Raw genomic sequence first — 26082 nt, 5'->3', positions numbered from 1 at the left:
AGAGGGGACTCTCTGCTGCTAATCCAATTGCACTGTGCAGAGCTCCAGCATTATTTTGCAGTGTGACTGCTCTCACTCAAGCTAGGCTAAATCAAGAGTTAACTCAAGGATAAATAACTCCACAGCAAAGACAAGCCCTTGACCACCCCCTTGGAGCAGTGTTTCCCCTCACTTTTAAAAACTAAGCCCATTCCTTCCTTTCTGGAAGAGGGAACAATCCTACCCCCTTTGAGCCCCAGCATATGATGTTAAAGGCCTAGCCTCCCCATATTACTTCCTCTTTCCTGAAAGTATGTACAATAGTTAACACTGATCTTTACAATATCATCATTGGCAACTAGGAAGTGAATGGGGCAGTTCACACCTCAGCACTATCATTTCAGGCTCTCTGCAAACTCAGGCAGACATTACTACACTAGTTACACATGGATCACATTTTCAAGGTTCTTTCTGCAGCCACTATTGCTAGATTATTCTTTAAACATGAAAACAGAGAATAGAGAACAGCTGTCTGCTCAGACCAACCAGTCCTTCATGCTGCTCCACCCCTGGAGGGCACGCACATTTCAGGAAACACTGCTGTGGCCAAACTATTGCCTCCTTGTCTGTAACTGGTTGATTCTGTATAAGCAGCCCCAAACTGCATTGGCTATTTATTTTTTTGCTCATCACACTACAAACTCATGTCTCATTACGATCATCCCTTCCCCTTTTGTACTTTACTGATGTTTAGAATTCTCCCCCTACCCGCTAACTAGAGTAGCCCACATGCCCTCCCACCACCATCACCACCACCCTCCCCCACTCAGCGTTACTGAGCTAGATTGTGGGTGATCTTTACTGTCGTCAGTGAGCACCTGTATGTGTATAGCTCTATTGAACTCAATAGGATTTCATATGTGGTGGTATTTCCCAATATAAAGGGTGAATCTAGCCCATTGTTCTTTTCTACCAACATTTTCCACTTCTTCAACCCCTTCTACTATGTTTCTGTCCTGACTCATATTAGCAACTCCTCCCAATCTGGTATCATTTGCAAATTTTTGAAGCAAATATTAAAATAGGCAACTGACAAGGATTTGTTCTTACTTGCAGGTTTACTCCAGTAGGGGGAGCATCTGCATCAGGGAAATCTATGTCAAAGTAATTAACACCAGGGCACACCACTAATGTAGACACTGCACCAGTGCAAAATGTGGTTTGTGCCCATGTGACTTACCTGGTTTTTACAATGTAGCTCCACCACTGCAAAAAGGAAAACAGTACACACGGGGCCTAGGATAAATACATCTGAAAGAATTAGGACAACTACTTGTCAAATAAGGTCACCCAGCAGAAAAAGACTTCAGTCCAACACTTTCGCCATCTCCCTCCTGGAGGAGGATTTCCGGTAAACAGTGTATGAGACTCCCTTAGTGGGCTCACCCTACCACTTTATGCAACAGGCAATAGCAGAAGGTGCAAGGCAGAAAATTCAGTTCCAGATATTATGGAAAGGCAATAGCCTCTCGCTAGTTCAGATTACAACCAACTTTCATTAGACAGCTTTATTTTACCACCCCTCCAAATTTAACTTGGAAAATTAAGTTTAGCTGAAGATTTACTCTGAAGGTAGAAGAATTTCAGAAAGCTTTTAAGAAAAATCAAAATTATGAGTCATAGGTGAAGCGTTATCTGCATTTGAAATTGACTTCTACACAGTGCTTGTCTCCCACTAACCCAAAAATAGCTCGTTAAAGCCTCTTTAAACCTTTCATGTAGTTACGGCTCACTGAAAGCTTGTGTGTTAGCTACATTTAAGAGGAATAGTTAAGCAAAACTATTGATTTTTTTTCATGCAAATACTTTGGGGCCCAATCCAGCTCACACTAATTTCAATAGAAGCATATTCAGGAACGGTCTGTGCATGAGGCATGGTGCCCTCTATTGGCCTATTATTTTCAGGTCAGAAAAGAAAGAAGTGCTAACAAGTGACAGCTAACAGATCTTTAACTCAAGTGGTAAATGCCTCGGTTATTACAGTAGTTATTCCGGGGTCTGGTTTATTACGGAAAGGTGGAAGCCTGCTCATAGGTTACAACTACAGCCCCATTTTATGGCAAATTATGTTTCACCCTTGGAATTCCACTAATGAAAAATGCTTTCAAATGTTGCCAGCTTAAGTCTCACTGTCAATTAGAATTTAATTGAGTAAGCACTTTGAGATTAACATTAAAATGGCTCTTTCTGAAATGTTTAGTGTCTAATGCTGTGTCCCTTTTGCTGCCCACTAACATCAAATTTATGCTACAAAATTTGAAATATCAGTGGGTTTTAATAAAGGTTCTTGCATGGGCCCGTATTCAAGACTGAGAATAACAGATTATCATGAAATTGTCATGACTTGAAATCAGTGAAACCAGTGGAGGAAAAAACATGGAGAATATTTATCATCAACCTCCAAACTGGCCAGGAACAGAGCTTAAGGAACTTTGCAAAGGTTAGATGTGAAATTTGTAGCAGAACCTGGAATAGATTAAATTGTGAGGTGGTAAATCCATGTGTTATATGCACTAGATTGGAATGCCTGAGGCAAATGGCTTCACATCTCTGTACTCAGTCCATCTTTACAATCAGGCTACCATTTCTTCCCCACTTTTGAGAACTGAAGCAGCACAATGTGAGGACAAACATTATTAGCTGCCTCATTTTTCACAGAAGACAATCTGAAGGTAATTAACTGGTTAGCTGTGGAAATGAGAATTGTATGTTCTAGTCCTAACACAAGTCAGGCCTGAGAGACATTCTCAGATGCACCATTCCACCGACTCACGCCTATGTTATAAGCCCTTCCGGTCTACCGGGCAAGTAGACCCCAAAAACTTAAAGATATGATAAACCCTCAGAGCACGTCTTAGAATTACCCAGACAAGTTGGGTGCAACTGTACACAATGTGCGTCGTCCATAATTTCCTTATAGAATCCTTCCTTCAAACATCCCCAACACCTAGAAAGAACACCACATGAAAGAGAGCACCCTTGCATTTTTATTACACACCCTCTTTCAGAAGGCCTTTTCGAATGTTTCTTACCTACCTTACTGGCCATTATAATCCTCCCTCATAACACGTCTTCTCGTGATCTGGATTATGGTGTAAAACTATTGCATTATAATTGTTTTAGGCGTTGCACCTGCAAAGGGCTCTCTGAAGAGTCCCACTGAAGTGAATGGGGCTCCACACTAGCATAAGGTAAATGCATAGATCCCTTTGCAGGATCAGAGCCTTCTATACTGGATGTATGGAACTTGCTAGGGAAAATAGAACTTTCTTCCTTTGACTTCTTGTCCTGAATTCATCACATGACCAGAGACTTGACGTTAATATAATTAAACAGATCAAAATTCACCTGGCTTCATATTGCAGAGATTTCCCCCTGAAGAGAAGTAAAACTAAGTTAATAAAATGATACAACCTAATGTTAAAACAAATGATTAGACACTGAAGACAGGAATGCTACCAACCTTAAAAAAAAAGTAAAGACCAATCTTCTTGCTTCATTTCTTTCAATCAGAGGTCATTTGCTTACACAAAGTCTTGGCAGCAGGTGTCCACATCCTGTGCTAAATTTACTAGCAGTAACCATTTACATTTTAACAGCCTGGTTAATGTAAGCACGATTAAGCGTTACCTTTTCTATTTAAAAGTGCAGTGAACTAGAATACACGCTCTACCTTCTTAGTTTTCTGTTCCTTAAAGGAATTGTTTGACTAAAGCTAACATAATTTGCATGTGTGAAGTTACAATCACATTCAGTACCTCACAGCAATCCAGCAAATAAGGATTTGACAGCATACCATGATTCCTTATGATACTGTGAATATTAGTATTTAAAACAAAGGCCCATACTGTGGAATCTTGAAGAATACTAAGTTTTCTAGCTTGAGTATCACTTAAACAGTGCTTTTTAATAACTGCTTCTCAGCTGAAAAGATGGGCTCTCACTTACAGTACTTATGACCCAGGGACCTAAAGGAACATGTATAGAAAGAGGGCCCAAACTGAATTCTAGCCCTATTATAAAGGGTACCTAATGCTCTGCTAATAAAAGGAACTACGCACAAACTTTACAGTGTATATAAAATTCTACTTACAATATTTTTAAAACAGAAGTGGAATGGAAAAGTGAAGAGAACTTCTATTTGTAGGTGGCACACCACCTCCGCTTCCAACTTAAAAAAATTCCTCAAAGTTCACTTAGTGTTTTGTAGTATCAGAAGGTCTGTATAGTCTGGACAACAGCATCCACTGATCACTGATTAGATTTTATTTAGTGTCTCAGAGTTTTGTCAATTTCAACCAGAAAGTATGAGCAATGACTATTTTACCAATGCACACATATCTGCATAGCTCTTTGCTGTATCTGAGCCTTCAGATTTTGGGGCACAAAGATCTTTCTAAATGCCGTCAAGACATTTTTAAAAGCTCGTGTTTCTAAGCAAGCAGTGAATCTTTACACACCAGGGTTACTGACAAAGGAAAGACCATTTCTGCTGTCACAAGCTCTGAAACTGGGCCATTTCAGAACACTGACATTCAAATCTGACAAAACAGAAAGACGGTGGGTAAAATGACTTGTAAACACCAAGAATAGCTGAAAGCAGACTCGATAACTCAATGAATTGGAATGACTTCACAGTGACAACTTCTACTTCAAAAGAGGCTTCTCTGTCATGAAATCTCTAAGGCTTGACCAAAAGAAATGTATGTCTGTCAACATGGTTAGTGCAACTTTTATTTAAGAAGTCAGCTTCAAGAATAGAGTCTAACAAATAACGAGGGAATCCAGTGTCATCTTACAGCTTCTGAACGGTTTCCAAACCTGATCCAAAGCGCAGAAGTTGAATCAGTTTACACTGGGGATAATTTGTTGCTATGTGATCTAGTACCAAGAATCTTGTAGTTGGGATGAAAACGGCACCTGTTTTGTTTAGAGGTGGTGGTGGTGTTGTCAAAAGTTCATACAGAGATAATTCAATGTTATATAAAAGGGAAGAAAAATACTTGTTTTGAAAAATAAATGAACACCTTATGGCATTGGAAGTCCTGCTGTATGGCAGCCTAGTACTTTTGTACACCAGTAAGTATATCGTTGAATCTAAGAAGTATTTTGTTTGAACATAAACAAGTGCTAAAAATAGGCATTCAAAAGATCAGGTGATGATAATCTTGCTGAACAGTTAGATGTATAGCATTAAATATGTGAACAGCAGAATCCTTCGCACCTTGTTCTCTACTGGTGACTTTGGAGATCCCACAATTTGGGAAAAGCACAAAGTTATTTTTCATCAAGACTGAAGCCACAAGGACAGTAAGAAATGCCCTTTGTAATTTAGAACTTTCCCTCCTATTATTTACCTCATGTGCCAAATGGTTGCAGCTTTCCATGAGGACTGTTTGGCATATTAGGGATGACTTTCTTCTTTAAAGAGATGTTTGTAGCAGGAGAAATAATTTACACTTTTTGGCAACAAAAGCTAAGCCATTCCAGTTCAGTCACTCAACATCTCTTTACTGTAGCCAATTGAAATCTCTTGGAGTTACCCATCCTTTGATTTAAGCGGCGCTACTAGCTGCTGACATTGACCAATTTTGGTGCACTTATTGCTGTATCAGGTCATTTCAGTTTTAAACAGGAGACCTAACTGTTTAGGGCATCTCAGCCCCTCAGTACAGTCACACAATTCCCATTAGCCCTCACGGAAGTCACATATATGAACTATGGGGACATGACAGACCCCTTAAGGCTATATGGCTGACCAGAAGAAACAGAGCAACAACAAAAAAAACCCACCCCAAATTAATATCCAACTAAAATTTGCTCCCATTTTTTAAAAATTCACCCCAATTGAATTCACACTTTTACCCGGGCTCTCAAATACCCACCCCCTCCTAATTTCTGAGATGTAAGCAGCTTCCCCACACTTTCTTGAAGAAAATCAAGTCATTTTGCTCCATAGACCATAAAGAAAAAACACTAATAAAGGACAAACTTTTTCACAGTTAACCATAAATAAAAGTGCATTCAGTGTTCAAGTCGGGTGTATCGTTTGAGCAAGTCGTACAACCGCATTTGGCACAGTCATCTTTTAAAGGCTCTGCGTGGGTCCCTCCCGTTATTTACTGCTGTTAGAAGGGGCTGAATATTATTAGATGCTGGGATCGGTGGATTTACAGGTCCTCGTCCATTGGCTCTCCCAGTACCTGCATAGGAGTGGGCATGATTGTAGGCCAATGGGAATCCACTGGATTCAGGTCCCGTTTGCAAACCATTTCCTAAAAAGACAGTAAAATGTTATCACAAGTTCCACACTTTGACATCACTGCTCTTCTGTGCAAACAGCCTTCGCATTCTGCATGGCTACTACATAACGAAGTAACACTGCGCTTTAAGATGGGGAGCAAAGTCGGGAGACCTCAGAACTCCAAATCACAGCCAGTTTTTTCCAAGAGTAGCTCCACAGCAATGACTGAAGCAAGAAGGCCGCAGGCCGTTCGTGCTGCTATGATGTGGCATTGCATTCTCGGAGGGAGGGACGGAGGGAAATAACACCAGTCTGACAGGCAAAGTTGGATTCCGATGCTTCCACTCACATGCACTCACCTATAGCTGACACATACCAGATAGTCCACAGCAGCAAGGACAGAAAAGCCAGAGAGGAAAGAGAAGAAGGAAAACAGCCAGTATAGGATGCATCACATCACGCCCCACCAAACACACACACACACACACACACACACACACAGACAGAGAGAGAGAGAGAGAGAGAGAGAGAGAGAGAGAACAGTCTTGTGTGAATCTGCTGTAGGGAGTGACAGCTGGTACCATGCTTGGGACAAAACACATGAAGGCTGAGAAGGCAAAAACAGTATGGAGAGTGGGGGAGGAAAAGAGGGGGAGGGAATTAAAGATTGCACAGAAGCAGGAAGAAGGATAATGAGGATCAAAGAAGGAAGCAGGTCTCAAAAGATAAGGGCGAATGCAATGGAATCAGAACAGTCCACCACCCAAAATGACTGGGTCACGAGTAGGTGGCTAACCAGCAATTAGGCTGACAGAAGACTTGCCCCACCCTGGTATTAAGGCAACAAAAAAAATTGGCTTCAGAGTACCACCCTTATTTGCTCAGCAGAAGTTTTTATACTTGAAGGAGCAGAAAGGACTCAAAGAAGTGAAATGGGAGAAGCGAAAATCTATTCCCAAAGAGGAAACTGACCGTCACTGAGAAACGTCACTGGTTTTGTCAATTGTATCAGTCTGAGCTCAGAAAATTTGTTGCCAGCAACAACTCTTGGATACACAACACTAGGTTTTGATTATCGTATGCATCCATTATGCAACCCCAGGACAAAGGTGTGAGTGAACTTTACACGCACTCCAAAACCTCTGAACCATTTTCTTATTGAAACATAATTGCTTTCAGTACAATGTTGCCACAAAACTATACTTACACGCTAATCTTCCTATTGCATAAGAGTTCAGGTCTCTACCATCCTTCCATTTAGGAAGTAACCCGCCAGGAAACGTGAGACTATTTGGAGTCGGCACTTAAGGCCAGAAGGGACCACCAGATTATCTCGTCTGACCTCCTGCATATCCCACGCCACCAACCCCGCACAGCATCCACATACTAAACCCAACTGAAAGTTCACTGTGGAGCAGCCCAAGATTAGGACTAATTACCTCTAGTTAAGTATTAAATGCAACACTAAAACCATGTCTGGTTTAGGTCTGCCCCTTTCGTTCAATAAGTAGCAGTGGGTTGAAAGCCGAGAGTGGAATTTTCAGAAGTACCTACATGACTTAGGAGCATGAGTCACATTAACAAAGTCAGTGTGAAGTGTGCTCTTACGTGACTTAGGCACCTACGAAAAGTCCTGCCTGAATAATTACAAGTAGTGCCAATCCTGAACACATTTATGATGGAAATATTGGTTTGAATAAAGTTACTTATGTGCAAAAGTGCTTGCAGGATTTGGCCCTAGCTCAATGCCAGAACTCCACATTTGCCCCTAGAAGGTAAAACCCCTACATTTCTCAACACTGAAAAAACAAGAATGAATCTAAGGGTTTAAAGTGTTTCTCATCCTTTCACAAAATAAAACAAAAACTTACCCACTGGCCCGAAAGTATAAGTACCCAAATTACTTGATGAAGAACTATTATTCTGTTCACCCTGTGCCTTCAGAGAAATATAAAGAGAAAAAATATGGGTCAGACACAGAAACTTCTTTGTGTTACAGAGAGGAATTGAATTTGTTGCACATGTTTTTGTACCGGCTACACAGGAGATCCCCTCACCACTCTCCTACAGTTATTTACCACATCATTGCCATTCTTCTATATGCTTCCTTGAGCACCATTTTAAAAGCCAGAAATCTTACCACCTCCTAGCCTGAAGTACTCAGATCAAAGACTATTTTATGCAAGAGAACCCCAGGAAGTTTAACATACCGGCTTGTTGTGCTGCCCAAGGTGGTCTGAGTTGGGCTCACTGAAGTTTGGCACTTCCGAGTATACCATACAAAACCTGAAAAGAAAACAAGAGTGTGAGGAGAGCAACAGAACAGTTTTTCATAAGGAGTTAGGAGAGAAATCTTCAGTATTTCCAAAGGGAATGGACACTTTGTACCTTCACACTACTAAGACGTCAGTAAATCAGGCTCCAATCCTACAAAGGGAGCCCCTCCACAGCACAAGTGACCAGCATGGCTCTCTGATTCTTTTGAAGGATCGGGGCCCAAGATGTAAAGTTTCCTTGCTCAGGCTATTTCAGTCAAGCAATCAGAACACCTGGTATGCCTGCCTAGCATCCTATTAACATTAAAGGGAAGTTCAAGAACCTCAGGGGGATATTAAAATTCATATAATCCTTTTCCAAATAGTGACACCGAGTGAGCAAATAGACCTATTGACTACTGCATGTAAACTGGGGGGGGGGGGGAGACGAAGAGGAGAGACTGGGATCATAAAACTTTGTAAGGTAAAATTGCTGTCCCTTAAACCAGCAGCTGGTCCAGATCCCCTGCTGTGGGCCAGAATTTAAAAAAGTCAAGATAAAGGATTTCACCTTAATCCAACCCTTTCATAGAGCAACCCCATTCAAAAGTTGTACAGAGAAGCCGAATCATTTGGCCTGAAAGGAAATCTCTAGTGTATTCCTTTGCGTCACACCTAGCTGGATTTTGTTATTCTTGAACCATCCAGTAGATGGGGTGTCAAATCCTCAAACCTCTAAGGTTTTGGGGGTACGGGCTGTCTTTGTATTCAGTATTTGTACAGTACCTAGCATAACGGGGCCCTGAACTATGACTTGGGCTCTGAGATGTTTCGATAATACAAGGAAACCCTCTCGAGTGGGGACATTTCAGAATTATTCGTCTAATTAGAAAGAAATAGGTACTTCATCAAGTATTTTTCTGGCTACATCTTAAGCTTGTCACTTGCATTTGTTCTTGTTGAATAAGGAATAGCTGATCTCTTGCTTCTTTTTACAGCATCCTTTAACAGTCTGAAAGAGTGATGCTTGCTCCTGTCTCGAATTCTCTTCACCTTTCTTTATCATCACGTTGCTCATCTGAGCTCTCGCCAATTTGACACAGGACTTAAAATTAGGCCCCAAAATAAACAGATTATTCAAAGTGAGGCCTAAGCGAGCAGAGCAGAATAATCGCCTGGCTCATTTTACACACTATACTCCTATCATTACGACCCACAGGACAGCTAGGAGGGAGACTGAGAGGATGATCCCTTTAGCACAACAGGGTGGAACTCATTATCACCGCAGTGCGTGTAAGCTCACATTGCAGCTGCCTGTACTGTACCTAGCCTGTGGATAAATAGAGGATTCCAAGTTTTCAATGCTGCAAGTCCTTGAACACGAGTATGTGCTAACTCAAGAAGAGAGGTTTTATACCAGGAACTTGTCTGTTCTGTAAAACCGTCGGTAGATTGTACCTACAGAGAATGGTAGCCCAAGTCCAGTAGATACCCCACTTACAAGCATACTCCAGTGAAACAGGCCCACAGCCTACTGCTCTTTGCCACAAACAGCCATATAACCATTGACCGGAGCAAGCAACCTACTGGCCTCTGTTGGAGCTAAGACTGATAACAGCAATAAATCTCCATTTTGCTTCTTTTTTTCCATTAAATCCTCCTGATAAGACCCACACTAGTTTACACTTCCCATGACCCACTGTCAAGGACAATGCTTGACCAAGTACAACAGACGCGTACAAAGCATGATACTTACTCCCCAATTTTCTGTAGCTCGCCTCCTCTTCCTGTGTAAAGCGTCAGGCATCCTTTCCACAGAGACGCATACCTAGCCAAAAGAGTACCAATAACGTATAAAGCGCCAGAAAAGGATAAGCAGAATATTCTCTGCTAACCAATAGGGAACATTAACATTGAAAGAGATTTTGAAGAACTAAACCTGTCTAGTGGATGTTCTGTACCAGCAGAAAGAGAGTGGCTAGAATTCCCAGACTAAAATTCTCAGATTCCCTAAGATTATTTTACTCTAGAAGTTTCTAGTTACTAATGTATTTTCTGCTTCTACAAACAGCTGTTGGAAGCCCTATTAATTTGTTTGGGTCTTCAAAAGAGGCTAACAGCCACATCAGACTAGCATCAAGTCTGTCACAGCTATACCACTTCGGACAGGCCTTTCTGCTAGCCAAGTGCCATCCTTCCTGTCAGGCAGAAGGCAGATACACTTTTTCCAGGACCACTGTCCACAACACCTCGCTGCCCAGCCAACTGATTGACATACACAGTGTTACTTATGCAGAATACCAGAGTGTTAATTCTGCAAGAGGGGAACCAGAGTGGATTTGCCTCTGTTTCATTGTAGAAAACAAGACACAATGAATGTGTTAGACAACATTCAACGGGTCAAGAAGAAAAACCAACTGCTTAATTTTTAGGAGAAGAGCAGTTATCAGATATAGTAGGTAGCAGCAAAATATACATTTACCCTTGAGATTCAAGTGATATGCAGAAATAAAATGCAATCATTTTCAGTATGTAGAAATACACGCTTGGAGATAGCAGGAGGTTACCTTAGTCCAACTTGGCCGTTTATAGTAGCATTTGATTTCAGGGACTGAAATTAAGTGATGTAGAAATAAAGACAAGCAGCTCAGTTGTACTGAATGTACATGATCGAAAAGTTACAAGGTTTGTAAAAGAGAGGCACAAATAAACAGAGGAAGAACTCGAACAAAAAAGAGGATGGATGGACTTCTCGCTAAAACACTAGACTGGGACCGGTTCCATCCCCAGCCCTGCCATAGGCGTCCTTTGTGACTGTGGCCAAGTCACTTAATCTTGCTGTGCTTTTACCTCCCCAGTCTCAGCCATGGGACATTGTAGTACAAATATAATAAAATAGAAAAATATCACTTCCTCCTGTATTCAGCACACAAAATGAAATCTCAATTTAAAAATGTAAGCGCTCTATTCCCTCAAACATAGTATTCAACCATCTCTAAATAAGGTGCAATAGCAGTGGCCTTGCACTTAACATGTCGCCTTTTGCTTGGAACAAGATTCCTTTTATGCCGAATTTAATGGCTGGGCAGGTTTGTCTCATAACATGAAGGGAAAGTGCTAAGCTAAAGGGATATCAATCTCACATATACAATATACAGGAGAAAAACCCAAGACACTGAAGGATAACAACTTCACGGAATTTCCAACACCATAGGTTTTTTTCCATTAACACAAGTTTTCATTTTCAGTTCATAAAATGAGAGATGTTGGCCATAAAACACCAATCTGAACATAGAAACTTAAGTGTTTAGAATTCTGAAATATTAGCTGCTACATCATCCTGCCCATGAACAACTAACAATAGGGAACACATGGGATAATGTCTGTTAATGCAGTGGAATCCCTCTAGACTTGGAATTCAGCATAGAAAGAAAGAAACGGCAGTTTTTGTACACAGAAATAGTGCCTAGCTAAGGATAACTATTTTTAACAGTGACCAAACTGAAGAAATCAGATTACCCCATATATGTGAAATTTACATACACTGCAACAGCAATGTCACTCCAATTAATCCTGAGTTAAGTACAGAAGTGGAAACTATGCTGGGGCACAGTAGACAGTTCTCAGTGCAGCTTGTACACCAGTATAAAGTGAAAGAGGATACGTTGTAAAATAAGGGCCAAATCTTTGCACCTGCCATTCAAATCTATTGTCTTCCATGAATGTGCATTGGTGCAAATGAGGACATAATTTGGTCCTAAATAAGTAAAATTGATGCTATTTCATGGCTTTTTATCTTGCAATAGAGGTTCTTGTTTTTCCATAGTATGGACCACATCAATACAGATTATCTTGTGAGCCATCTGTCATCCCATTCACTCCCCCAGAGAACACTGTGGCAACTATAATAAATTATTTACAAAGAAATGGATATTAACAGTTACAACCAACACTAATAACTTGGTTTTATATAGTATAGGCAGAAGATTTTTGAGGCGGTCTACGTAAAGTTTAGCAAAGATAACTGTAATCTTCAAGGATTCTGAAAACACATTGGACATCAACTCTCAAATTTTTAAACAGATGTCATTTGACCCCTAAACTAATAATGAAGATTTACTTCTGACTTTTCTATAAAGTAAATCAGAACAAGTATAACTGCAGAAATTCTGATGGGGATATTCATTTGTTTTCATCCCCAACACAGGAATTACTTGAAAAAAAATCAACCACTATGCCACTAACAGTGACTCCATTGTAGAAACATTCTCAATTTTTATAACTATTGAGTAAAGGAGTTTGTTTATGTGTTTTTAAACAATCCCTGAAAATTTTAAACCAAAATACTTGTGTGTGTTGGGCTGCCAAATGAGAGTAAGAAAGTGAAATTGACTAAGAAGAAAAATGAAAGTGACTAGTTTCTTGGATTGTATAAGAGAAGTGGAGAATAAGAGGTTAAAAGTAGTTTTAAACTGTTTCAGTTTTATAATTTAGTGTCAGTGGGAGCATAATGTAAAACTTGAAAATATATAACCCGGCAGTGCCTAGGATGACCAGACAGCAAATGTGAAAAATCGGGACGGGGGGGGGGGAGGGGGGGGTGGTAATAGGAGACTATATAAGAAAAAGACCCAAAAATCAGGACTGTCCCTGGGACATCTGGTCACCCTAGCAGTGCCCCATTATATTGTAGACATTACACATGAAGAAAATACTGTATTTTATAACAACACTAATATATATATATATTTTTACTAACTTCTACTCCCAGTTTTCCTGTCATTTCCATAAAATCCACTGTGAAGCAGACTACTTTCTCAGTGTTGCTTAAAGATAATTATCTCCTCCATTCTCTATGAGCACAGTGCTACAGAAGAAAAGTGTTAAAATAAGAACATGGTTTTGATTTCACTCTCTGAATCCCTATCCTGAATGTACAGATCAAGACAACTTTGTCATCGCCCCAAAACAGAAGTGAAACTTAAAAAAAGCACAGTAAAGCTCTTAAACACCAGATTCCCATCTGAACAGCATCTAGTGAAATACAGACACGTTACTGAGATGCAGACAGAGTGGTCTACAAATCCCATCAATGCGTGTGATAGGTTTGAGCGTTGGGGGGAGGGGAGGCAAGGAGAGATCCGGAAGTTTTAATTTGATGATAGATCACAGGCTGCTACCAGTGCGTCAAGGAAGCAGTCCAAAAAAGGCAAGCGTGTCATGTTGCTTCTTTCACAGAGGAAGTCAAAGGCTATTTAGAATTCAAACCCTTTTCTTTAGTAACAGAGAAGATTTTTCCACATTCATTACAGTTCCAAAGTAAAGACACTGATCCTTCAGATCTTATCCACCCCACTGTCAAGTACAGAAATGGTTAACAACAAAATCATTGAGCAACCAGTTATTTAAATAGCCAACAGCAAGGCGAGGCTGAGCTAAGCCGTATCCTGTCCCTACCCCATACATACCCTTTGGTCAATCGAATAATGTCCCCTGGCTGTATGAGACTTCCGATTTCATCCCACACTGAAATTGTGATGCTGCCAGTTTTGTCTGCAACTTTACACGATCTCACCTCATGTCCATCTTTGGTTTTGGTAACTCGTCCTGTATGGGGAATTTACAATAAAAAATAAAACTTACAAACTGGAAGAATTCGTGCTGTCTGAAAATGGAAAAAAAAAAAAAGTTTAGCTGTTTTGGAGAGTTACTCCCCAAGTTTAATGGACCCTTTATACTAATAAGATCAAGAGGCAAGATCATTAAAACAACAGAAACAATCTCCAGCGCAGGATAAATGGAGTTAAATTAATTTCATGATGGAATTCTCTCCCTTGCCCAGTTGCCTGAATGAGAGATCTTCTTTTAAAATAAGATCGGAACAAGGGAGGAAAGGAGGCTTCCGCACTGCATGGGAGCTGATCTTGCTCCCCCTGAAAGTGTGACCACGTGTCGGGAATCAGCCCAGCACAAATGTACTCTCTCCTACCCTCGGAGGGAGAGGAAACGGGGGAGGAGGGAAAAGACATGGTTCAGAGGGACCCACTTACCGATTTCCAGCACAATAAAGACGACATTTAAGTTTTTCAGTCCGGGTTTTATGTCTTTTATGAAGTGGTACGTGTCGTTTGCCATGCTCATGCTGCTGCTCAGGAAGAGGACACAGATGCTGGGGCAGACTGAGCAGGACAAAGCATCCCTCAGGAGAGGAAGGGAGTCAGGGTGACCAGCCCAGAGTTGGGGGGTGTGTGTGTACACTTGGGGGGCAGCTATCAACCCAAATTAACAGACAGCAGGAGCACTCGGAGGAGCCTTTTACAGCTCGAAGGGGAAGGCGATGGGATGAGGCTGGGCACTGTGATTTTCAAGCACGGAGACTGATCAGCTGCAGCTGCTGCCCCCACTGGTGAAAGCCAGGGGCAGCCCTGGCTTCTCGTCCCCCTTCTCACTGCACCGAGCCCCAGCACTCTCCCCGCCTGCTATTATGTTACAACAGCTCGGCAGTCGGCAAGTGCTCCCCAGTCCCCTGCGTGCCAACCAGCTCGTCCTGCTCAGGAGGGCGCCCTCCGTCCACAACACACGCCCCTCCCAGCCTTCAGCTGCAACGCAAATGAAGCATGTGCGCTACTGCGCCTGCCCTTTTATAGCCAGGCGGGCGGGCCCATCTCCCTCATCCCGCGGGGGCCGAACAAAGGGAAACGGGGATGGGGACAGGACAGAGCCAATCACACGGAGCCTTAGCCTAATTCGAGCCGTCTGCTCGGGGCTACAGCGGTCGCGGCTCCCCCGACCCTCTCTCCGGGACACATGCATTGAGGAAGCGGGGGAAGTGTGTGGAATGGAAGCGGCCGTGGAACGCGGAGCCATCAGAATGGAACTCAGTGTGAGTAAGTGCTCCGTGCGAGTTGCTGATTGGCTGGGCTGGGTTCTTTTGTCCTCTGACCTGGAACGTTCGTATTTTACTGCGTCTCTTCCTCGCCCCTTTGGAGTGGATTCCAGCCTATTCCGCCCAGGACAGTTGAGACAACAGAGACATCCTGTGTCTCTCGCTCCTTCGGGAGGGGTCACAAGCCGGGGGTCTGCCCCTAGTATTTTACAGACACATACACGCTAGCCTGTGCTGGCTGAGCCCCATGAACGTGACTGGCAGAAAGGAGGGGGGAGGGAGGGAGGAAATGATCGATTTGTTTCCATCTTTTTAAAAAAATGCTTTCACCACAACCAAACATGGAGCAGCAGCATTTAGCAAAGTGACTGCTGCAAATGTTCCTACTTTTAATTCTGAAGAATAATCCACATTGAGTAAACAAAAAGTATAGCACAAAATCAGCTGGTGTCATTTCCAGAGTGGTGAAGGGAGTGCAAGAGTGTCTGGGGTTATTATTTTAGTAGGAGACTTGGCACAGTCTTGTTAATTGCAAAGGTAAATATTTACTTGTCAGGCATATTTTGATGAGCTGCAGAGGTAAATCATCTATGCTAAAGCCAATCCAAAGAGGGTGTGAACTACTGAAAACAGGAAAATCACCTTAACTCTGTTTACACAAGACCCTGTGTGGTATTCCATGGCAATCTGGACCTCAGTCCTATGGCTAAGGATGAGTTATTGGATTCTGTAGCAAACTGCAGCTATGGACTTGTGCAACAATGGGGCCCTGGACAGCATGCTCGTCCTTTCTCGTCCCTCCATTATGCTGGGACTGGAGAGAGAGAGAGTGTGTGTGTGTGTGTTTTTTTCTCCCCAGGTGTGGGTTTTTAATGTAATTTGTTGCTTTAAGTTAGAAACCTTTTGTTCCTAGACTTTCTAAATTAGAGATACATTTTTAAAAAGCAGGTGAAAATGCCTCTGTTATGGGCATACATTAAGAAGTCTGATTTTAATTGTCTGAGAATATGAAGTCTGATCTTAAATCTCTCACCTAAGCACTGTGGGACTCCTAGGTTCTCAAGAGGGGATGGGAGAGCAATGGGGTTATATGATACCCCCGGTTACCAGTGGTATATGACACTCCTGGCACTTCACAATACCCAGTGTGCAGTGATGCATCTGGGGCAAGCAGCCAGTGGACATATGGGAATAAAGGTGTACCAGGTGCCAAGCGCAATGGGTTGAAGCCATTAGTCCCAAAAAGATAAACCTAGTCTTGTTAAGCTCTCACAGGACCCTGCACCATGTCAGGGGGCTCCCAAGGGGAAAAGGTGCTGAGTAATCTGGGCTACAAGCTAGGCCGTACCCTGGGTGAGGGCAGTTACTCTAAGGTGAGGGTGGCCACCTCAGCCAAGTACAAGGGCCCGCTAGCTGTCAAGGTAGTGGATCGGCACCGGGCACCCCCCGACTTTGTACACAAGTTTCTGCCACGGGAGCTCTCCATCCTGCGGATGATCCGGCATCCTCACATTGTACGGATCTTTGAGTTCATCGAGGTCTGCAATGGGAAACTCTACATCGTGATGGAAGCAGCGTCCACGGATCTGCTCCAGCTGGTGCAGCGGCTGGGGAGACTACCTTGTGTCCCCAAGGCCCGGGACATCTTTGGACAGATCGTGGGTGCCGTGCGCTACCTGCATGACCGGAACCTGGTGCACCGGGACCTCAAGTGTGAGAACGTCTTGCTCACCGCTGATGGCCACCGGGCAAAGCTCACTGACTTTGGCTTTAGCAAAGAGGCACGTGGCTACCCAGACCTGAGCACTACCTACTGCGGATCAGCTGCCTATGCCTCCCCCGAGGTGCTGCTGGGCATTCCCTACGACGCCAAGAAGTACGACATATGGAGCTTGGGCGTGGTGCTCTATGTGATGGTGACTGGCTGCATGCCCTTTGACGACACCCACGTCCTCAGCATGCCCCGCCGCCAGAAGAAGGGGGTTCTCTACCCTGATGGTCTTCCTCCTCTGCCTGAGCCCTGCAAAACCCTCATCACCCAGCTGCTCCAGTTCAGCCCAGCCTCCCGGCCTGGGGTGGGACATGTGGCCAAGAACTGCTGGCTGAAAGGGGATGTCTAAAAAGAAGCAGCTTTTCCACTCTAGTACCACATGGTCCAGCTGAGACACTAACTGTGCAGAGCTCCAGCAAGAGCGGTTTTGATCATGTGGACCAGTTGGCTGGAGATTTACGAAAAAACTGACCACATGAAGCTGCTGAGGGTAATTAACTGAGCAACAACCATGTGGTGTTGCTGACAAGGAGGGATTTAAATGGATAGCAATCACACCGAGTTGTCAGCTGTGGATGGACTCTGAGCACATGGAGCATTGAAGTGCTGCCTGCTACGTGTGTGTAGTACAGCCCCTGGGCAGTATGTAGCAAACTGCACTCCTGCCAGCTAGCTGTCTTGGACATTTCAGGAGAGTCCATTGTGCTCAGAGATGCAGGTAGCTGGAAAGAGACACTATTTGCCTGCAACCTCCATGACTGTGCAATAAACTCTGTCTGTCCTTTGCTGCTGCCTCCCAGTGCTGGTCTCTGCTTCCTGCCCAGCCATCCAGGACAGGGTCCAGTATGAGTCACATTAGCATTTATGGAAGGAACACTGCAAGGAGTGTGTGGGTGGGTTCACCTTAACCCTTCTCCCTTCGGTCTAATTCTTATTCCATCTATGCTCTAATCTCCTTTCTTTTGGAACTAAAGCTGGATCTAAATAGCCTTCTGCTTTGGAGAGGGTCAAAACCAAACCTGGATCCCAAGCCAGATCTTTTGAATAACCAGAATTGGAACTCTACATCCAAATTCCCTGAACTTTGGGTGTATCTGAAATCCAGATTTCACACCACGTTGGCTGTCCTCCCCATCCAGTAGCAGCCAAAGCTTGGCTGGATAGGGCATAGGATTTGGTCTTGTCTTTTAATTTCTATGTTCAGAAATACTTAGATGACTTGAGTCCCAGTCCCATTCATGCACATGCTTAATTTTACACTGTGAAGTAGCCCCATTGAGCTCAACTCACATTGCTCAAGTGAAGTATGTAGTAAGTGTTTGCAGAATCATGGCTTCAGTTTAGAAGGGGAAGGGGGAAGGTATGTGTATGGGAGGAGTTTTTTTTTCTCTGCCTAAACCTCAAATTATCTGAATCCAGCCCTGCCCTGAATGTCAATCATTGGGAATGCAGAAAGATCAAGGACACAACCCAGTCCCACCCCAGCCAGAGCTGATTGGCTATTTGCTCCAAACCCTCCACCCTGTCCTTCTATCTAACTAATCCTCTCCTAACACAAACACCACCAAAAAGATTTAAACAACAAACTCAAACCAAACATTGTGGCACTACCATGGCTTTTGTCTTGTTCATTCTGCGTGTGTGGGGCCTTGTCTACCTGGGAAAAACTATTCAGTAGAACCTGAGGTGTGAATTTAAATCGACATAGCTATACCTGCATAACCTTCCCACAAAGACACTCTGATTCCAATACAAGAGTGGCCTTTTTTACTTTAACTGCTGGAGCTTAGGAAGGGGCTTAAGCTACAGCAGGGGGTGGGAAGCTTCTCTTATATTGGAATAAGGGTGTCCACATAAGGGGTTGTGCTAGTACAGCTTTATCAGTATAACTGGTAAAACTTTCCCATGAGGCTTTATATCCTTTCCTCTGCCCATCTTGTCCGTTTAGATTATAAACTCTTATTCTGTTTATACAGCACCTCGCACAATGAGGCACCATTCTCAGGTAGCTTCTAGGCACGACTATGATAAACATTAATACTAATAAATAATAATAAAGTCTGGGATAGGGAAAAAAACAGCTCTGCCCCAGCTCTCTCTCACTGGGAGAGAATTGTGGAAGGGTCACAGACCTGCACTGAGTCTCAAGCATTGAGTTACAGCCTGGGGAGAGAAAAATGGGGAAGTAGGTCATAGACTTGCCACTCGTTTGCAAGGAGGAGACGCCCTCATTTTGGAACTACAAACTTGTTGAAAATACTTGTATTAAAGAAAGTCACAAGTAAAGAAGAAAAAGGATTAAAGTGAAGTGTTATAAAGATACAGTGACCAAACGTAAGCAAGAGATTGCTTGTAATCACATACCAGTGGAAAGAATGAGTAGCTATCAGGGAAAACAGAATAAACTTCAGTATAACACAGTGGGTCAATAAGGTACAAAGAATATTAAATCAGGTGGTTTGGCCACTGAGGTGTTCAAGTCAGCATGGTTGAAAAAAGGTAGCCAGATTGAATAATACAGGTTGATTTTAATCTCATCTCATGAGAAAGCTTTTCTAAGACCAAGTTACCCCATGCCTCACAGAGCCATTTGCCTAGAATAGGGCCACAGAGGCCATGCCACTGCCTGCGCTAACAAGTGGCAGCAATCTGGAGGAAGCACAGAAGGGAATCGTCTTAGTTTAATGATGAATGTTAAGGCGGTGCTTCCAGTTTCTCCTTCCAGGTTGACCGACCCGTCCGAAGGCTTACTGGCATAGAGCTATGCAATAGCAGGGAGGCTGCTTCCAAGCACAGGTAGACAGGCACATGCTAGGTCTACTCTAGCTAGTGCACTAAAAATAACAGAATGGCTGAGGGAGTCCCAGACCTCCTCCAAGTTTTATCCACGTAGTGGGTGGAGGCATCTCAGATTTGCTCCATATCTTACTCGTCACTTATGGCTGGAGGAGAGATGAAGACACACAGACCTGCCGCAAGACTAATTAGCAGGGAAATACACGTGCCTTATGGATTAACTTTAAGGCAATGTTTACGCTGTCTGTCCCTCTACTGATGAAATATTTTGCTTTGTTTCATAAAGAGACATTAAAAATCTCACTTTTTTTTTTTAAATCTTCCTTCAAATTTTTCCTTTCTTGAGTGCAGCCTGGATATCTAGCAATGATTAAAAGGCTGCCATTTACTAAAGACTTTCAAGGTGACATGTAAAGAAAACACTCTTCTCTTTCTTCTTGTTGCTGTTGCTTCTTGATAGTGTACAAAGAAATCTTGATTTTTTTTCCAACTCTTTTTTATTTTTTCTGCTTCTTCTTAGCCTTAGAAATGTCAGGAAATCAAGTCTCGTAACAGCTTTCTCAGCCCTCAGCTAAAGAAGCAGGGGGTCGGGGGGCAGTCTTCCACAAAGGGCCTGACCATCCAAATTCTTCTGGTTCCACTGACAATTAGCTCCTACAATTCTCTGGGCACATGCACCCACACGGCATCCACCCCTAATGAAATGCACAATTGGGGCCTACAGCTGAGATTTGCAAAGCTGCCTAAGAGATCTGGATGCCTGTTTCCTATTAAGTCAATTCCTTACCAACTCAAGCTTAATTGAAATAAGGTACTCAGCCTTAGCCCAAAATAAGAGTGTCTACAGAAGGGGCTTGCACTGATTGAACTAAATCCATTTCTAAATCGATTTAGTAAAATTGGTCCAATTTTTCTGTGTAGCCAAGGTCTAAGTGTTTGTAGGATTAGGCCCAAAATAAGTTTCATTCCCAAGTAGGAGCTTGAGTTAAATAATTGTTAAAAGAATTCTAAATCCTGACCACTATGAAATCAATGGCAAAACTCTCATTGATTTGATTCTAGCCCCAAGCTTTCTAGCTGCCTATATTTTTATTTTGCTCTAAAATACGTGGACTTGGGAGGTGGGCATCCCACACCAGTGTTTTGAAGACCCTTGAAAACACCAGTCTAGGATGACACAATGCACTTGGCTGGGGTTACCATATTTTGAGTGTCCAAAAGGAGGACACTCCACAGGGCCCCGGCCCCGCCCCCAGCCACACCCATGCCCCCCCGCCCCAACTCCGCCCCCTCCCCTGCTTTCCGCGAACATTTGATTCGCGGGAAGCGTGAAGCAGGTAACGGGGGGGTGGGGGGAAGAGGCGCGGCCCAGTCTGGCCTCCCCGGCGTCTCCAGCCTGGGTCGGCTCGGGCCCTGGGGTGCCGGCCCCGGGCCCGGCCGAGCACCCCCGGCCCGCCCAGCACTGCCGGTCCCCGGCCCGGCCCCCGGCTTGGCACCCCCGGCCCGGCCCCCGGCTCGGCTCGGCACCGCCGGACCCGCATGTCCCAATTTTCCCAGACATGTCCGGCTTTTTGGGATTTCCCCCCGGACGGGGATTTGGAGCCCAAAAAGCCGGACATGTCCGGGAAAATCCAGACGTATGGTAACCCTACCCTTGGCGCATCAGGATTACACTAGCTACTGCCACCTGGGCCAGGGCATTGCTGTTGTGGAAGCCACATTGGGTAAGGACAACCTCAGGCTTGAGATCTGCCAAAAGACTATATGTCTGGGGCAGCTGGGGGCCTTCCTCTATCTGTGGGTGTTGGGGGAGGGAGATTAAGGTGACCAGACAGCAAGTGTGAAAAATCGGGACGGGGGTGGGGGTAATAGGAGCCTATATAAGAAAAAGACTCAAAAATCAGGACTGTCCCTATAAAATCGGGACATCTGGTCACCCTAAGGGAGATTAACAATACATTTACTCCCATTCGCCTATTAGTAATGCCCTGATAGGAAGAATTGCTCTCCTCACATCCTGTTCCAGAGCAGTGCACCAGCATGAGGACATCAGCATACTAGTGCCTGGGAGCAACAAGTGCTAGGAAGTGTCAGACTTCCCCTGCCTTGCAGTTACCTATGAAAACACAGGGTGAGGCTGAGAAAGAGAGAGAGGGGTTGAAAACAAAATTCCCTGAGGTTTCTAGGATGTTTTTAGTAATATAAGAATGTAAAGTATGAGTTTTGAATTGACAGTGCCCAAAGTTTAGTACAAAAGGTGAGTAACTGAAATGTTTTGAACATTCCATGCATTTTTAGCATAATTTACCAAATACATCCCCAGTCCTGCAAACACTTACAGAGGTGCTTTACTTGGCTCATGTGAGTAGTCCCACTTAAATAGATGGCCTACTCCTGCTTAACGTTAGACCTCTCCTCTGTGGTACTTCTACCGTAACATTGTAGGGAGGATGTTTTGCCTTCTCGTTGTGAATTGAGCCAGAGGGATTGAAGGTGAAGTTTGCCCCGTGTGAAGGGCCTGCAGAAGATCCTATGCCCCACTTAAGCCTCTTAACATGAGTCTTCAGTTAGGTTTGATCCAACTCAAAGACTTCAGTGGGACTATTCACATGCTTAAAATTAAACTTGTGCTTTGATTGATCAAGGCCTGATAAAATTCACAGTCCCCATTTTTTAGGCCTCCAACAAGTCTTCCATGGAAAACCAGACTTGGCATTTCTTATATTTCTAAGGCCTGGTCTACACTTAAAACATTGTAATTTCATAGCTGTGTCAGTTACAGGTGTGATTTTTTTTTTTAACCAATGTAATTATGTCAGTAAAAACTGCAGTGTAAATACAGTTATACCAGTATAAATACACCATATACTGGTATCGTTTTTCTCCTTTCTGTACAGGAATAAGCTACATCAGTACAAGCACCTCTTTATCGGTATAATTGCACCTGCAGTATGGGGTTGTACTGGTGCAACGTGGTACAACTTGTGGCTATATGTGACAGGGTACTGGGCCCTCTGTCACGCCAGAGAAACCTGAGCCTGATTGGCAAAGGGGAAACAGCTGCCAGCCTAATTAGCCCGGGGCTGCATAAAAGCCTGGGAGGAAGGATTCCAGGGAGGCAGACAGAAAGGGGGAAGCCAGAGAGTGGAAGCTCTTCCTTCCTGCAGAGACTGAGAAGCCCCCAAGCTGTCTATAGCGAGAAGGCGGTGGGATTGCACTACAAATAAACTGCACCGGTGATTGCTGAGCCAGAAGGTCTCCGAGTGGTTTTTGGAGCAGAACAGAGGCAGGACCAATGGGGCCCTGCTATGCCCTGTTACAGTATATAAGGCCTAAATACAAGACATGCAGAAAAAAAAAAAGGTTAAAAATTAAACAGAAGCAAATGTCTGTGGAACGCAGTGCTTTGTGTTTATGCTCTGTATTTCCCCCTGGAAACTGCACCAGCCCTTGGTTTCCAGACGTAGGCCTATTGGCCCAGTACAGCATAGTGCGGTCGGAAGCTGTTTACAGTGACTTGGAAAATATTTTAAAGCTCAGAGAGACAATCCCTTTTCTCTCTGTGTTAACTGAAAGAGTAAAGTTTCCAAAGGCTTCTCAAATGTTTCCCACTTTCACAGGCGTGGTTTGTACAGCTGGCAGTGCCTGCGGGCTTCCCCCATATTTATCCCATGACAGCCTTGCAACAGCAACACATAGGCTTGTGATCACAAGGCTCAATTATCATCATTCCTTCTTTGCGGGGTTTCTCTGTCACTAGCAGCTTGTTCAGAAGGCAGCATCATGCCAGCGTGCTGGCCTGAGGGAGGGCGTAGACATTCTGCCCACCCTGCATTCCATAAAGAGGCAGATGGACTGTAAGTTAGCACCATTGGTTTTTAAGGAAACACATTAGGGTTATCTCTCTCTCTTTTTTTTGTTTTGTTTTGTTTTTGTTTTCTTTTCTTCTCGGTGATGGGTAAAGAAAACACATTCGGTTTATCTTTCTCTCTCTCTCTCTCTATTTTTTTTTCTTCCTTTCTCTTTTCCGTAATGGCTAAGGGAGGCTTGAAAGAGTTCGTGGTTTGTTTATTAAAAGGTGCTGGCTTGTTTCTTACTTGTCTTTTTACCTTAGAAATATCTGGCGTTTCGTGGAAGACTTATTGGAGTCTTAGAAATGCTGTCTGCGAGCTACCTCCCACCTTAATGTAAGGGGCAAGGAAGCATCAAACATTCAAAGACTTTTTCTCTCCCTTCCGTTCCTCAGTTGTTTAAGTTAACTACATGTTAACAAAGAATTCTAGATGATCAGCATAAATCATTTCATCCCAAAGTGCTTCATAAACTACATATTCAGCATGAACCAAGGGCAGTCTCCACTGGAGTGGAGGTCGGCAGCCTTGGCTTGCAGCACAGCCCTTTTCCTTTCTCTTCCTTCTCCTTCCATCATATGCAGGGTTTACTGAAATAGAAAGACCCAAGAAATGGTAGATGGGAAGGGAAGTGGCCTATGCAATCATAAAAGGAAGGGAGATGTCCACAAGACAAACTCTGTTAAAACACGACTCAGACCAGAAAGAACCCAGGATGCAAGTTCGATAGTCTGCAGCTTGGCTGTGAGGCCTCGGCAAAAACCCATGACATCTTACTCGTTTTTATATAGTGCCATAGGTGGTGCCTGATAAGTTAAGCCATTATGCGCCAGGTGGAAGTTAAAGATCACATGGCAGCGTAGAGCCCTATTCTGCTGCCCTTTCTCCCTGTGACTAGCCCTTATGCAAGAAGTCCTACTGAAGTCAATAAGACTAGTTTCAGGAGCTGTCGGAATGGGTAATTAGAATTTAACATGCGTTAGTGGCCCCCTATGTTCTCATGTGCAAGACTCTGTTTGAGCTATTTCTGAATGCATAATGGCTGTCATAGGCGCCGACTTATTTTTCCCCAGCCGTGCTCCACTCCTGCTCTTCCCCAAGGCCCCGCCTTCACTCCACCTCTTTCGGCCCCCACTCTGATCCCTCCCCAAGGTCCTGGCCCGCCCACTGCTCTCTGCCCTCCCCGAAGCCAGTCCCTGAGCTGCCTATCAATCAGCTATTTGGCAGTGGCACCTATCAATCAGCTGTCTGGCGGCATCCCCAATTAACTGATTGAGGGCACCACCAAACAGCTAATCAGCAATGCCACCAAACAGCTGTGGCTGGTGGGTGCCAAGCACCCACTAGTTTTTTTTCCATGGATGCTCCAGCCCCAGAGCACCCACGGAGTCATGCCTATGATGACTGTTGCATTGTCCCCAGACACGGCAGCAGCAATATTTATTACTCTTAGGATACTTGCTGTAGAAAGGGGATATATAACCAAAATGTCTGCTAAAATATGGTAATTTCAGCAATGGTTTCTGCTGAAATCCACAAGATAGCACAGAGAGGGAACACATACACCCTTACTGTAAGTAGCGCATCCTGACTAATAAATCTGCAGCAGTGTCTATAGAACCATTGTTCCAGATGAATCAAGGTGTGAGTTGGGATGCTGTTGTTTTTGAAACATCATTACTGAGCTGCATAGAATTGTCTTAGAAGCCATTTTACTGCATTCTAGATTTTGCTGCATGTTGTGTTTAGAGCAGTGATACTCACGAGTGGCAAGTGGCTCTTTGCAGCACATGATATTAAAACATTGGTTAATAATTAAATCACACAATCCAAGTTACTTACCAGTAAGGATGCTTTTACTATGTTATTCACCAATTGTAGTTGATAAAATAATTACACTTGGTCAGTCATTTTGCTGTGAGAATAATATATATAATGAACTTAATATTTCCCTTCATACTATTTAAATATGCATATATAGTACTATAGTAAATGAAACAAACAAATGAAACACTTTTGGGTAAGGTTCATCGCTAATTTGGCTCCTGAACCACTGAGGTCTGAGTATCCCTGATTTCCCGTAACAATATTTAAGAGTCTGGACATGAGCAGGAAAAACACATATATACGATTATGTTGCAAGTAACAGCTTGTTTGAGCTGAGCTTACCCAAAACTGCACAAGCAGGAGAGAGAGCATTTCAGCTCCTTCTGATTACACAAAAACTCCACTTTCATGAA

The 26082-nt window shown here is 43.5% G+C and overlaps 2 protein-coding genes and 1 long non-coding RNA gene across 3 annotated transcripts in view; 2 read left to right on the top strand and 1 right to left on the bottom strand.

Annotated features, from left to right (window-relative positions):
- Window positions 1-4757: 4757 nt before the first annotated feature.
- On the bottom strand, window positions 4758-15200 carry NABP1 (nucleic acid binding protein 1). The gene is made up of 6 exons (XM_034786246.1): window positions 14589-15200; window positions 14007-14145; window positions 10295-10366; window positions 8494-8569; window positions 8155-8221; window positions 4758-6314 (listed from the first exon to the last, which is right to left on the bottom strand). Exons 1-6 carry the CDS (start codon window positions 14677-14679, stop codon window positions 6121-6123), a joined length of 639 nt encoding a protein of 212 aa, XP_034642137.1. The 5' UTR covers window positions 14680-15200; the 3' UTR covers window positions 4758-6120.
- Window positions 15201-15344: 144 nt separating this feature from the next.
- Window positions 15345-26082, top strand: part of LOC117885098 — a 57972-nt gene continuing 47234 nt past the window's right edge. The window contains exon 1 of the long non-coding RNA XR_004647713.1: window positions 15345-15425. This is a non-coding gene — a long non-coding RNA (uncharacterized LOC117885098). The remainder of the gene's footprint in view (window positions 15426-26082) is intronic.
- Window positions 16316-18056, top strand: LOC117885096 (testis-specific serine/threonine-protein kinase 6-like). The gene has a single exon (XM_034786245.1). The coding sequence runs from the start codon at window positions 16711-16713 to the stop codon at window positions 17542-17544; it is 834 nt and encodes a 277-aa protein (XP_034642136.1). The 5' UTR covers window positions 16316-16710; the 3' UTR covers window positions 17545-18056.

This window comes from Trachemys scripta, chromosome 11 (assembly GCF_013100865.1).
Source record: "Trachemys scripta elegans isolate TJP31775 chromosome 11, CAS_Tse_1.0, whole genome shotgun sequence".
Classification (NCBI taxonomy): domain Eukaryota; kingdom Metazoa; phylum Chordata; order Testudines; family Emydidae; genus Trachemys; species Trachemys scripta.
This window is presented reverse-complemented; position numbering and strand designations above follow the sequence as displayed.